At 46.3% G+C, this 14,717-nt stretch overlaps 1 protein-coding gene across 1 annotated transcript in view; it reads right to left on the reverse strand.

Moving 5' to 3' along the window:
- Positions 1 to 14,717, reverse strand: part of SORL1 (sortilin related receptor 1) — a 159,440-nt gene that overhangs the window by 117,398 nt on the left and 27,325 nt on the right. The window contains exons 4-6 of the mRNA XM_061203301.1: positions 11,629 to 11,790; positions 10,170 to 10,237; positions 4,662 to 4,842 (exon numbers count right to left, since the gene is read on the reverse strand). Coding sequence (XP_061059284.1) covers positions 4,662 to 4,842; positions 10,170 to 10,237; positions 11,629 to 11,790 — 411 coding nt within the window. The remainder of the gene's footprint in view (positions 1 to 4,661; positions 4,843 to 10,169; positions 10,238 to 11,628; positions 11,791 to 14,717) is intronic.

The raw sequence follows: 14,717 nt of genomic DNA on the forward strand, positions 1-14,717 counted from the left end.
CCCAACGAGGGATGCAGACTTTACAAAATGAATGCAGGAAACTCACAAAACAAAGGCAACAATAATACCAACAAAAGGCAACAAAAAGCCCCTCCTGGGAATGGGTTACTCTGATATGAGGAGTTGTCACATTATATCACTTAAAATGTCTGGTTTTCCACCAAAACAATGGCAAGCAAACAGCAACGTATCACCCATACACACGACACACACACACACCAGTCAATAGAAACTGTTCCTGAGGCAGGCCAGATATTGGACTTATCGGCCAAGAAATTTAAATCCCGTATCCTAAACACATTCAAAGAACTAAAGGAAATCATGTCTCAAGAATTAAAAAGGAACGTATAAGAACACTGTCTCACCAAATAGAGGATATCTATAAAGAAAACAGAAATTATTTTTTAAAAAAAAGAAACAAATAGAAATTCTTGAGTTGAAAAGTACAATAACTCAAAACAAAAATTTGCTAGAGGGGTTCAACCAGAGATTTGATCTGGCAGGAGAAAGAAGCAGCGAACGTAAAACTACGTTGATCATGATGATCCCTGTTTCAACACGCATGAAACTCGAAAACACGATACTACGAAAGACAACAGTGACGAAAGGTCGCATATCATATGATTCCCTTTACATAAAATGTCCAGAATAGGCAAATCCATAAGGCAGAAAGTAGATTCCTGGTTGCAAGGGGCTGGAAGGAGAGGAGAGTGGAAAGTATTGCTAATGTGTATGAAGTTTCCTTTGGGGGTGACCACAATGTTCTGGATTTAGATCGTGGTAAGCATTACGTGACCTCGTGAAATAAACCACTGAATTGTGTACTTTACAAGGGTGAATGTTATGCTGTTCAAATTATATCTCAATACTGGTGTTATAAAAAATTAATTTTAAACATATTGGTATTATAGTTTTATTTTTAATCCGTAAAAATGTTTGAGCTTTATTGTTGTATGAGTTATAAGCAGTGAGTGCGTATACCTAGGTCTATGTTTGGAGACATTTAAGTGATGTCATAATTAAACTAATTCGTCAGTAGTCAGATTTTGGTCAGTTATCCTAAAAGTCACATCCCAGCTGTGGTCAGCTAACCTCCCATGTAGAAGCCCATAGTTCTGAGGCAATAACTAAGTTTTTCCATTATCTCTATCAGCCTTAGAGACTTTAAATTAGCATAATGATGGTTAGAAATTGGTTTCCAATAGTGAAATTAGTGGTTGGTTGGTCAGAATAGTGAAAGTCCAAATGAGCTCTCTCAGGAAATCTGCAGAATGCAAGGTATCTGAATTAGCCATAATATCCTAAAGATAACACCCTGGCATGAAAAGGGCACAGCAATTTAGGGAGGCCTGTCACCTGAACTCTTGGAGGTTATGCCTCAGATTTATCAAGCTCTTGCATTGGAGGATTCTAGCTGCCTGATGCCAACTGAAAGGCGAACAGAATCCTGCCTCTAAAACAACGGTTGGCAAACTTTTTCTGTGAAGGTCTGTATAGAAATACTTTAGACTTTGTGGGCCATCCTGCCTCTATGCAATGATTCATTTCTGCCACTGTAACATGAAAGCAGCAACAGGTGACACATAGCAAATGAGCATGGCTGTGTTTCAATAAAACTTCATTGACAAAAACAAGTGAAGGACCATGGTTTGCCAAGCCTGCTCTAGAATCCTGTGTCTGCATCATCCGTAAGAACAGAGAGGAGACTCCATCAAGCTCATGCATCAGGTGTTGGCTCACTGCTGCACGTCTGTGCAAGAAATGTCTGAGCCTGGCTTTCAGGAGGGGCTGGGAGTGCAGCTGGAGACCAGCAGCCAGCCCTCACCTCCCTCCAACTGTTCGGCAACTACTGTTATCCACCAGGAAGTACCTCGCAGCTGTGTCTCACCAAGTTCACACACTGATGTCGGTCCCTTTGCAGAGGTGCCTCCCTGTTGCGTTAATGGCCCTATGATGTGGACTATTAAGTAAGTGAATTTCATGTCAAAAACCAAGGAATAAAACTTAAACTTGGGTTAAAAAAAAATTGAAGGGCATCCGATACAAAGCACATGTGAAGTAAGAGCCAGGCCAGGAGGGTCCCAGAGAGTTAGGAAGACTTGAAAACCAGCTCCAGTCCCAAACCCAGATGGCTGCCCAGACATGGTCCAAAGTACTAACTTGCAAAGAACTGGAATCATTCAGTGTCGGAAAAAAGCAAAAGAGTTAATCGCTCAAAACCAATTTTCTGTCGTTTTACAATTAGTTTCTTGACTTTCCTAATTTGATCTGAATCCATTTAACATTAAAGTCACTCAGAATACCCCAAAACCAGCAACCAGAGTGCTAGGCACACCCCAGATAAGAAGTGACACTTGCAGGCCTCAATACTCCTACTGACAGGGTTATCCAACCAAGGCCAATGCTGTTTATCCTTATGGCTTAGGACTCTAATGTATTAAGGAGAAAAATACCCATTTTATTACCCACTGCCAGTTGCGTTTCTTCTCTCATCAACCTATCCATTGAGAAACGTTCCTTTGATAATATAACTATCATTGAAAGCTTCTGCACATAGAAGACTTTAGGGAAGAATGTCTCAAATTTTGGAGACTCTTAGGCATCCTAGGGATGCTCAGGGGAAAAAATGCATTTGGGCCCTGCCATCTGCATTTGTAACAAGGGCCCTTGCTGATGCTGCTGCAGGTGACCCTAGGACAACACTTCCAGGAGGTGGCCTAGCTCATCTCACCTGGAGCCTCTAGCTAACACCACTGACCTTGGAATCTGGTGGTCCATCCATGTGCTGAAGGAAGAAGCCAACACAACTACAATTTTGCCACCAATACCATATAAATCAATAAGCCTCACACAGAGTTGAGAGTTGACAATAAAAGAACTAATAATTTAATATCCCCCAATCCCATTCCCCCCCCAAAAGAAAACCCCAGTAGCCTAATCTTTCTAAATTAGGCAGACAAAGATTCATTCAACTCTACTGTACATCTGCTATGTATCAAGCATTGTGCAAGATACTGGGTACCGCATCAGTGATGATCAAACAGACACGGCCCCTGATCCTACCACTGGCCAGGAATAGTAAAGAAATTACCACCGGCACTCTGCAAATCAGCTATGTCTACAGAACAGACATAGCTGTGATGGCAGAACAGAGGCACAGAAAGCTCCAAATGGGATATAACTTATTCTCAGGTGTGAGATCTAGAAATAATAGGGATAAGGGAATGCACAAGTGCTCTCCACCTCAGACCCTCCCAGCTCAGTCAGTAAAAGAAATCTGGGAATCAGTCACTGGGCCTTAAAACTGAGAAATTAAAATCACAAAAAGCACAGGCCCAAGAGACTAAAACAAAAAAGACCTATGAGCACCAGAGGACTGGAGGCAAGGTTTTAAACACAACTGGAACGTGGGGTCACCCAACTGGATGTCACAAGGTACCAGTCCTCAGGCCTGACCGCTCACCTCTGCACTCCCAGCACATCCTTGCCTGAAGCAACTCAAGGATGCTTGTGTCCTTGGGCTGTTCTGTGTGCACGCATGTGTGTAAGAGAAAGAGACAGACGGGCAAGGCAGGAAGCAAATGATCCAGGGAGTGACTCAAGGCAAACAGCCTGACAGAAGAAAACTTGTCATAGTTTAGTGGTTTTAAAAAACATTTTTCAAGATGTGTAATGGGGAACCCCTCTGGCCTTTAGCCTCTCGCATCTTCTCTTCTGATTCCAACCTCGCTGCCTGCTTTCCCTTTTGGGGAAGTCCTCTCTCCACCCTAGAATCCTACCAAGGGGGTTGACCTGCTTCTGCCTGGCCAGCTACCAACATATAAATAAGTGAGAACCTGGAGGAAAACATGACATCTGATTTTAGTCCCTAAGGTTAACAACAACAGAAAAGAGCAACCGCCCAGGCACCAGACAGACCTGAGGTCAAGGAGGCAATGGTCGCGTTATGAAAGCAAGCTTACGCCCCCCAGCAAGAGCAGCCCAACCTACTCTTGGCCAGGCCTGGTTTTTTCCTTTACACAAGGGCAGTATGGTTGCAACTTGATACAGCTGCAAGGCAAGTCCTGTTAAATAATCAACTGTGGTTTTAAATGAGCAAGCCCTCCATTTCAGCATGTGGCTCCAACACATAAAATCAAGGAGAAGATTTTCCCAAAGCCTGAGAGTTAAGCTACTTACTGACAGCTGGAAGCTTAAGTACTGCTTTTCTTAGAGCATTAACTCCCACTAGCCAATGACTACACATTCTATTAGCCATGTAAATGAACATGTGTCCAAATCTCCCAAAGAAATCGGCCTGAGCTGCAGGGAAATCAGGTAGTGGGATTAAAGAAAAGAAGCCACTTAGCCCCACCTCTCTTTTCTGTGTTCTTTTCATTGGGACTTCAAAGAAATGTGTGTTGGTCAAGGATGCTTGGACCAGGAAAGGACCAAATTCCTAGCACCCAGAGACACTCTGAGTGGTTGTCTAAGCTTTTCTGCTCCTTGACCTCCCAGAACCTTCCAGGCCCCTTGGGAGTGTCCAGCTACATCCAGCACCTGCAGTCAAGCTCCCCCAGGCACGTGCATCCCGTCCCTGCTTGCGTGGACCCTCCGTGCCTGATCACAGAACGCCCACCCTCAGAAAGGACACGCAAAAGCAGTTTACTCCTCGAACTTACCACCACCTTTGTGGCAAACATGTACTTGTCCCGCAGCTGGAAGTCCCTCACTTCCTCCAGGATCACCTCCAGGTTCTCCCGGGACTGGAAGAAGTCTGTACTTCGGAAAACTGTGGAGTAGCCAGAGGGTTCGTGCCGTTCAACGTAGACGGTGTTTGGCTTGTCGTAGGGATCGATTCCCCTGGAAGAAAAAAAAAAAAAGTGGTTGTCATCATCTCCACATTGAGTCGTTGGAGGCGTGGAGGTCCTGCCATGCAGACCATCAGTGAGAACTCAGGGTCACCATGGCAACAGCTACAAGTGATGCTCTCTCTCTGTGCCGCAAACACATCCCTTTGGTGGCTCCTTGGCTCAGTAGAGAGGGAAAGGAATTGCCACTTGTCAAGTATTTTCTGCTGGTACTGTTGTTTACAATGCAGCCTGGGTTTCACTCCAGGCAAGCTCCGGTGGGGCTAGAGAAGAGGGAAAAGAAGGAAAAGTGAAAGGCAAGTGTACCGATCCCCTTGACGTCCTTCAGAAACGCAGGGCTCAACTCTCCCTCTATGCTTCTGTCCACACTATCCCCCTCTGCCTGGATGCCCTCTGCATATACTCCGATCTGCACATCCAAATCCTGCTCGTCTTCTGAGATCAAGTGCAAGTCCCCCTCTTCCAGGAAGCCTTCCCCCATGCCCTTCTCCCATCACTAGCAATGCGTCTCAATTCCAAGCCTTTTTTATGAGTTCAAGAAAAGGGAGGAAACTGCCTTAAGTGGATTTTGGAATCAGTCTTCTCACTTTATACAATGGAGCTTCTTACCCACTATATTATACCGTTCACCATAATGTGTCTGTCTGAGCTTCCTAGACAGAATACAGATTCCATCAAAAGCCATGTCTTACATTTCTTTTTATCCTATAGAGTTCCTTGCTGCATTGATCTTTGCTGCATGGATCCATGGACATATTACAGAAGCTCTTCCAAACTGAAAACTGCAGAGTGATTAGATCAAACTACCTCAGAGAAGAATCTCTGCCCCGGTGTGTCCCCAAAGAAGGGCCCTAAGAGCAGCCTAGGAGGACAACTAACCTGCCCGAGGTTTCCTAACATGCACAAGAACACCAAGGCCAGGCGGACCATTTAGCAAGAGGGAAAAACAGTTGGAGAAATGTGGAGGAGAGCTTCACAGTGAGGGTGCAGTGATGACCCAAGGAGAAGCAGGAGGACTCATTAGTGATTAATTCATACAAACCATCTGTGTACGGTTCTATAGACACAATGGCTCTCGGGATAATGAAGGCAATGACAGGAAATTCCTTCCAAGATATATTGTCAGGAGCAAGTTCCAAGACAGAAGGGACGGGGAGGAAAAGAAAAGAAAGGAGGGAGGAAGGGAGGAAGAAGAAAAGAAGGGAGATAAGAAAGAGAAAAACAAAAAAGCGTCATTTTGTAAAGGGGGAAGACTTGACTTTGGCCCTACAATCTGGAGTCTTGGTCGGACACTGGAGAAAGCAGCCTGTCCCAACGCGAGAAACTGATGTTCACCGTGAGATGCTCTGTGTGCAGAGCAGGGGAGGGGTGGGGAGGACGTGTTCTCTTCTTTTCCACAATTAGAAGTACTGATTAAAGTACTTCCTCTACCCTAGAGGATACGCAAATTAAAACACGCTGGATATTTTTAAAAAGGCAGAGAGGAAGGGACCTTTACCCAGATATTGAGGTGGCGCTCACCTCTACTATTCCTTCGTAACCAAAAGCAGCAGCCAACAGCTAGCAACAGAAAGAGCTGTGAGGGCTTCCCTGGTGGCGCAGTGGTTGAGAACCTGCCTGCCAATGCAGGGGACACGGGTTCGAGCCCTGCTCTGGGAAGATCCCACATGCCGCTGAGCAACTGGGCCCGTGAGCCACAACTACTGGCCTGCGCGTCTGGAGCCTGTGCTCCGCAACAAGAGAGGCCGCGATAGTGAGAGGCCCGCGCACCGCGATGAAGAGTGGCCCCCCCTCGCCGCAACTAGAGAAAGCCCTCGCACAGAAACAAAGACCCAACACAGCCAAAAATAAATAAATAATAAAAAAATTAATTAATTAAAAAAAAATAGAATCTAGGCAATAAAATAAAGTCTAACCTTAAAAAAAAAAAGAAAGAAAGAAAAAGCTGTGACGTTCATCACAATTCTCTTCCGTAATCCACATCTGAACCTCTCGTTTCTGAGAGCTGCTCCCCCAACAAATTCCTGTACTTGGCAATCGCTAGCCTCCCACTGCCCATGCTCACTGACACTGACTTCCTGTTCTCTTTACCCTCATTTGGAAATTCCAAGCCTTGTTCTGTCTCTGAGCACAGTCATTGGTCCACACTTGGCCTCACCCACCTCACTTACAGCCTTTCAGGGGTGCTCCACAGGGCATCCTTGAAACCCGCCCTCATAAGCTCATCCTCTGTCCTGTCTTGCCAATCTCCAGCTCTGGATAACATAAATCACTGGTTTTCCTCACCCCTGCTGCTCCTAGGCTGCCAAGCATCGTTGAACAAAGTGTGCCTTTATTCTCTGAGAGGATAGATTACACTCTCACGTATTATGGGGAATCCTAGGAGAAATCCCCCAAATAGCCTGAAATTCCCTGACACCAGACATGTAATTATCTACAATAAGACAGGCCAGCCCTTTCTCCTAGGATATCTATCTGCATGTCTGCACAGAGACAGAAGGTACAACACACAAATTCCCAAACGTGAAGCTTCTTTATTTAGTAATCCTGCTGGTTTGCCCTGTTAATATATGATTCTCTAAACAGAAAAAAGAGCAATTTGACCATTTAAAGTTCAAAAAAAGCAAAAAAAAAAAGTTCTAATGGTATTCCCTGGGTAGAGGTTGTACTCGGATGAGAGTGTGGTTATAATCTCTCTAAGACTCTACAACCTCTGCCCAAGGAAAATAATGAGAGTCAGAAAGAGCTGCCCTCTACAAAAAGGAAGTCCACTGGAGCCTGAAGATACTCAGCTGTAAGGCCCCTCTCTGCTCCATCCTTTACTGTCCTTAATTACTAAGGAAGCAATACGAACTCAAAGACATTCCTCTTCAAACAGACGGCTAAAAGACGTACAGACAGGATCTACATCTTGTGGGGCCACTACATTTAATGAGGACTAAAACTACATGTAAAAGTCAAAAAACAAATGACAAACTGGAAAATATAAATATAAATGAACAAACACATACAAGCTCTTTCATATCACAAAGGACCAATCTCAAATATATAAAGAGCTCCTGGAAATCAGTAATAAAGAGATGAACAATCTAATAGAAAAAGGGCAAAGGGCAAGAAGAGACATGTCCCCAAAAAAGAAGTAAAAATGACCCTTAAGTTAAAAGATGTTCAAACTCATTCATAATAAGAAAAATGCAAATTAAAACTATACTGAGGGACTTACCTGGTGGCACAGTGGTTGCTCCCAATGCAGGGGGCCCAGGTTTGACCCCTGGTCAGGGAACTAGAGCCCACATACATGCCACAACTAAGAGTTCACATGCCACAACTAAGGAGCCCACGTGCCACAACTAAGGAGCCCGCGAGCTGCAACAAAGACCCGGCACAACCACATAAGTAAATAAATAAATAAAACAAAATAAAAAACTACAACTATACTGAGATACTAACACGTTGGCTGTGGAAAAAGGCATAATTCTATGTTGTTGAGAATGAGTGCAAAATTTGACACTTTCTATGCAAAATTTGGCAAAGTTACAATTTCAATGCTTTAGTCACTGGGGATGTATCAGTGCAAAACTGAAAAAAGTCCTTGCCCTCGTGTAGTTTTATTCTATTGAAGAAAGACAAATAATAAGCATAATAAGAGTATATTAGGATGTGATGAGTGCTGTGCAAAAAAAGAACAGATCAGGCTACAGCAGATTGGGAATGACAGGAATAATTGCAATTTTAATGGGATCCTTAGGATAGGCCCCATCTGGAAGATGTTATTTGAGCAGACTTGAATGAGGTAAAGGAGCAAGCCACAAATATATCTTTAGTAAAAGCATTCTAGGCAGGGAAAATAGCAAGTGCAAAGGCCCTGTGGTAGGAATGTAGCTGGCATTTAATCTGAGAAAAATAATGATGCACATGAAAGGGTTCAAAGCAGAAGAACAACATGATCTGACCTGCTTTTAACAGGATCAATACGGCCATGCTGAGAATCAGTTGTAGAAGGACAAGAGTAGAAGTAGAAAGACCAGTTGGATGATTAATGAGTGACAGCAGTGACTTGGAGTAAAGCAGTAGCTGAGTAGTGGATCCTGGGTATATACTGAAGGTAGAGCCAAAGGGATTTCCTGATGGACTGAACGTGAAGCATGAAACAAACACGGAATCAGTCATGACTCAGAGTTTTTCACCTGAGCAACTAGAAACTGAAATGGGGAAGATTATGTATGGGTAGAGCTGATCCAGGGTGGTGAAGATCAAGAGGTATCAAGTTTGGTAGGTGTGAATGGTTTGACTTTTTCCCACTGACCCACCAAGTCCACTCCTGGGAATCTGCTCTACACATTCGTCTGCATATGTACAAATTCAAGATTATATACATCATCCCCATAACAGTAAGAAACCAGAAGTGACTAAGACCAGAAACAACCTCTTAAAGGTTAGCCCTGTTGATTTCACTTTCCTTCTCAAAAACCTACAATGGCTCCCCACTGCTTTCAGAATTCAGTCCAAATTCCTTTATCAAGCACTGCAGATTCTGACACCAACACCCCTTTCCAAATTTCACCCAATACACTGTCCAAGGATAAGACTCAGGGCTCTCCACCCCAGCACCACGATGCCTCGTCTCTGCCTTGGGCCGTTCTGTTCCCATCTGGAATTCCCAGCCTGCACACCTCCAAACAGCCACACCCTACCTGGTGTGCGCATCCTGGATCAACAGTAACCGCCTCCGTGGAGCTGCCTATGACCCACCTGGAAGGAGCGTGGCCCTCCTCTGGCTTCTTATGCTATGTCCGTGGGACTTCGTGCTTCTTTCATGATGTATGTTACATGCACAAAATGTCTTTTCTTCTCTCCTAAACTGCAATCTCCTTAATAACTATATCCATCAGTTATTCAACTTCTTACACCCTAAAGCATCTGTTTTATATTCAGCAGACATTCAAAAAAAATATGTTATGAATGAACAAATGAATGAATTTTAGAGAAAAATCCCCACTTCTGATATGATGCTCTAAAAATGAAGGTCTTTTAGAAATTCTAATACATGCAAGAGCTTCAAGATTCCCCTGGATTCCCTGACGGATTGAAAAATGCAAAAGCTCTGTCACTCCTCTCACAAGTTACCTTCCTTCCTCACCTCCCCCAGACCCCTGGGGAGTCTGTAATACCTGCAGCTCTCATTCCTGGGTCTGGAATGTGTCTTTCCTGAACCAGGTGCTTCACATTTCAGGGGAGGGCAGATTTGCCCTGCATGAAGGAGCTAGAACTGAAGCAAGGGGATTATGTAACTCAAATTTCTCACATGGCACGACTTACCAAGAAACGGACTTCACATGTTCCTGAATCATGATCCAGGTCTGGCCAAAATCATCTGATATCCATAGCTGCAAAGACCAAAGCGACAATCGGTCACGATGCAAGAGGCGTGATGTAAGATCCCTGAATGGCATCGCCAGCACACACCCATGGAAACCCCATCCTCAACAATACGTCACCTGTGAAGACAGGTGGGGAGATCACAATACCCAACTCGGTTACCCCACGTGCCAACAAGGGCAGGAAGGGCAGGACAGTTCACCTTTGCTTTCCTCTCCATGCAGTTACTCAGGTCTCAGTACCTCAGTATTGGAAGGAAGGAAAAACGATTGTGACTCGTCTTCCTTTTATGGATTATCAGAAATTATATTTTACTCAAGACTGACCCTCAAGTGGTGGTGAAAACAAGGATTATACTCAGTACTTCTCGCCTGGGAAACAGTGTCCTTGAAAACCCATAATGGGACACAGTGATGAAAGCTGAATGGAGAGGACTTAGGGAATCCCCTGAATACACAGGGTGTGGCCATGAGTAATTGACTTGCTGATCTTTGCCCCTCAACTTCCAAAGACAAAACCTGAGGGTTCCTGTGGCCCTAGGGACCAGGGAGTAAGAAGCAGGAGACTAAAAACAACAATAATCCACCCACACTGGTAAACAGCCCATACTTGGGTTACTCCCTAAGGCAAGTGAAGATAAACAGGTCATGTTTTGGTTAAACAACCTGCAAAGAAAAAGAATCGTTCCAAGGTTCCTCTGAGCAAAGCCATTTGAAACTCATCATGAACCCAATCCTACAGGGCCAACAGGTTTCACAGGATTATGCCAGATCAATACTCTTGACTTGGCAAGTTTTAATCTTGAGATAGAAACTTACCTGGGCTCTTTCCCTATCTCTCACCTTTCCTTCAAATCCCGGTTAAAGGAAGAAAATGCACACATTTATATTATATTCACGCACACACGTGCGCTCATGTGCACACGTGCACACACACACACACAGGAAGAATATTTAAGTGAATGGTAACTTCAAATAAATGGTAGGCAAGGGCAGTATGTTTAAGGTAGAGGATGGGAAAGGTAGAACAGAAATTCGACAAGAGGTCCCAGCACAGCTCAGATGCCAGCCTTCCCTACCTGGCTCTCTTTGATTTAATTCCAGAGACCCGATTTACCCCCAGGACTAACAGAGGTGTCCCTGCAGCAAGAAGGGCCTGATGTGTAACTAACAGGGCCTGCCAGGGCTAGGTGTTGCTCCCTGGCTGGGATGCAGACCCAGGGTGCCAGGGGGATATAGTTTTCCGCAGCCGTGGGAAGTGAAATAGTAGCTACAAAGGCTCGGCCTGAGAGAGGAGGAGGGAGGGGCTGGGGGAGGTCACTCGAAGGACAGGCGATCCACTGGGGCAGAACAGAAACCTCAAGGAGCCCCAGCTGACCATGTTCCGGAAGCTCTCTTACCTGCTTGTTGGGGTGAGACCTGTCAAAGCCCAGGAGGAGGTTAGAGGCCTTGCTGTGCAGGAGGAGGTCGGCTGCCCGGAATGGGATGGAGAAGCCTTGGATGGTGTTGCAGAAGTCAAACGTGGTCCAGAGGTACTGGGCATAAGCATCTGCAAAGATGTACTGCAGGGGAAGGAGGAGAGCTCAGGGCAGAGCCTGGCCGCGCCCTGAACACCCCTTCCCCAACAGAGTTTGAGCGCCCACGCATGCAGAGGCCAGGGGCCGGCACCCTCGCACATGGCTTTCTTGCCATCTCCTGGCAATGAAGAGACCCCGGTGCACACCACACGAGGCTCGGCGAAGGAAGGGTGCAGACGGGCTGCCCTGAAGCCAGATGGTGCTCTTGTTTACCCAGGTAATGAAGCGAGTCAAGCCTTTCTATTTTTTCTTTCAACTGACTTGGCCTTTCTCACTCCCTGGGGGGTCACCCGGTCACAATCTGAGGGTGGCTCTAGGAGGCCGGGCAGAGAAGGCCTGCTCTCCAGACTGGCTGCACACGGATGGGCCCGCTCACTATCCGTGCATCCTCCGACACACCTTTCCAGGAAGACCCCTGACATCACACCCACCCAGGAAGCTTAGCTTCCCCTTCTTGCCCCCGTGCCAGGTGACAGGGCAGCTCCGAGGACCCAGCTGCCACTGGGGCAGGCAGACTCACTCTGGGGCACAGCGGGCAAGCAGGGGCCTCAGCTTATTTTGCTTCTCCACGGGTGAGTGACTCTGAACAAGTCAGGCTGGAGAGTGACTGCAGGCCTGAAGAGTTCTCAAGGGGAAAGGATCAAAGCAATTCAACTGAACAAACGCGCACCGAATATTCACCCTGGACCAGATGCCAAGGGTGCCCCAGAGAAAGCAGAGGATCCTTCCCCTTAAGCACCTTCCAGTCTAACATGGGAGAAAGACGCGTCTACAGCCAACTACAATGCAAGGGGAAATGAGACTAACTGAGAAACCATGGACAGAGTCCTATGAGAGCACAGACTGTAGATCAGTTCCAGTTTGGGAGATCAGATATGACTCCACGGAAGATTTGGGCCTTGAAGGGCAGACAAGACTTCCACAGGGAAGGAACACGCCAAGTCGAGGGCAGTTTGAGTTTGGGAACAAAAGAGGAAGGAAAAAAAATACAGTATGGGTTTGATGGCAGTCTTGGGGCTTGAGGGAAATATCAGGAAAGAAGGCTGGAAAGCCCGGAAGGTGGCAGGCCTTGCGTGCACACAGAGAGCTGGAGGACGTGCCCTGCTCCCAGGAGCACAGGGCAGCTCAGAGGACGACTGTGACCCAGAACCAGAGCCGGGGGGACCCAGCGCCACCAAAACTCAGCCACTGACATCCTAGGAATCAGTGATGCAAAGGAATCAGTCCAAGGACGCTTTCCCTAATTGATTCCACTTGCTCCAGACCCAGCTTCAGCTCGGAACCCTTTCAGCACTAACAGCTTCAGCCTGCAGAAACAATTCGCACTTGTCTACACGTTGCTTTCTTACATTCCAGCTCCTTCTCCTTCATGCTCTCTCCCCACATCCAGTCTGTAAACTCCCCAGTCGTGTGTTTTATGTGTTCTCTCTCCTCTGTTTCCTCCACAGCATCTAATGTAAAACTCCAAACTCTGGAGAAGCCTAATTAAATCTAACTCTAAAGGGTAGTAAATGGTATGAAAACAAAAACTAGCGGAACCAAAGGCAAAGTGATAAAAACAATTATGACCCTAAGAGGACCATCAGAATTTGGGGCATAAAAGTGTCCCCTAGAAATAACACAGCCCATCTTCCTGCTCTGAAACCGTCTTGGTTATTGGGGGAGGGAGTGTTCTCTCAGTTTGAGAAGTTTTCTCCAGAAACCCCTATCCCATGGCTGCCTGCAGTTTCACATTTGAGGACCTAGAAATCACATGTCCGGCCTCAGAACGTATGATGTTCATGACAGTACCTATGATTTTTCTTTTTTCTTTTTTTTTTTTTCCTTTTGGCTGCGCCACACAGCATGTGTGTCTTAGTCCCCCGACCAGGGAGTGAACCCGTGCCCCCTGCACTGGAAGTGCGGAGTCTTAACTACTGGACCACCAGGGAAGTCCAATAGCTACAATTTTTCAAGAGGCACTTAGTATGTACCAGGCACTGGGCTGAACGTTTGCACACCTTGCCTCTTTTCACTCACAGCGTCCCCGCAGCAACTCCAGGCTATGACACTGTCATCTCCTCTCTTACTAATGAGGACACTGATGCTTACACAGGTCGGCTGCCCAAGGTGACCAGGAAGAGGCAGCATTCGTATCAGCGTCTGGCTGGTTCATCAAACCTTACCTCTCTCCTTCCAACAAAAAGGCAGCCTTTCCCGAATTGAATCCATAGGTCTTGGCCTGGACTGCTGGGCTCAGTGAAATGCCTCCTCTCTTAATCCAGTCCCCAAGCTTCCCTGGAAACGCTCTTGCCTTCTGCGACACTGTCGCATCGACGCTCCACGCCCCACCCCTGACCATCTGTCTTTGACTCTCTCTTGCCAGCCCCTCTGTCTTCTTCAGCTCCTTGCCCTCAGGTGACCTTGACTCCTCCATCCTTGGCTGCTACCGTGGTTTATGGCTCATCCTTCCAAAAGCTTCCACCACTGCCCCTCCAGGAGTACGCATTCCAAGACTCTCAAATCTCCACGCCCATCCTGATGTCTTCCCAAGAGTCTAGTTTTCATGACCTTCTTTACCTTCTCAGTCAGCATCTCCACCCGGATGTGCCCAGATATTGCTCTCTGTCCAAAACTGAATTCTTCGCCACCTTCCCCCCAAAACCCACTTCTCCCTCCCCATGTCCCAAGCCCTATACACGCGACACCTTCCCCAGCCCCATTACTCACCATTAGGGTCTGGTTTCTACTCCACTGCCTTCCCTTACTTTCCATCGGCCACCTACCCTGTTAGGTTTTCCTCTAAAAGGTTTTTCACAATCAGTGCCTTCCTTTTTCTTCCCAGTGCTACTAGCGTGGCCCGTGGTCCTACTAGAGACTATGAGGAAACTTGGGTCGGCACTGGGTTTTACTCATCCTCCTGGCTTCTAGGA

Source organism: Eubalaena glacialis, chromosome 10 (genome assembly GCF_028564815.1).
Source record: "Eubalaena glacialis isolate mEubGla1 chromosome 10, mEubGla1.1.hap2.+ XY, whole genome shotgun sequence".
Classification (NCBI taxonomy): domain Eukaryota; kingdom Metazoa; phylum Chordata; class Mammalia; order Artiodactyla; family Balaenidae; genus Eubalaena; species Eubalaena glacialis.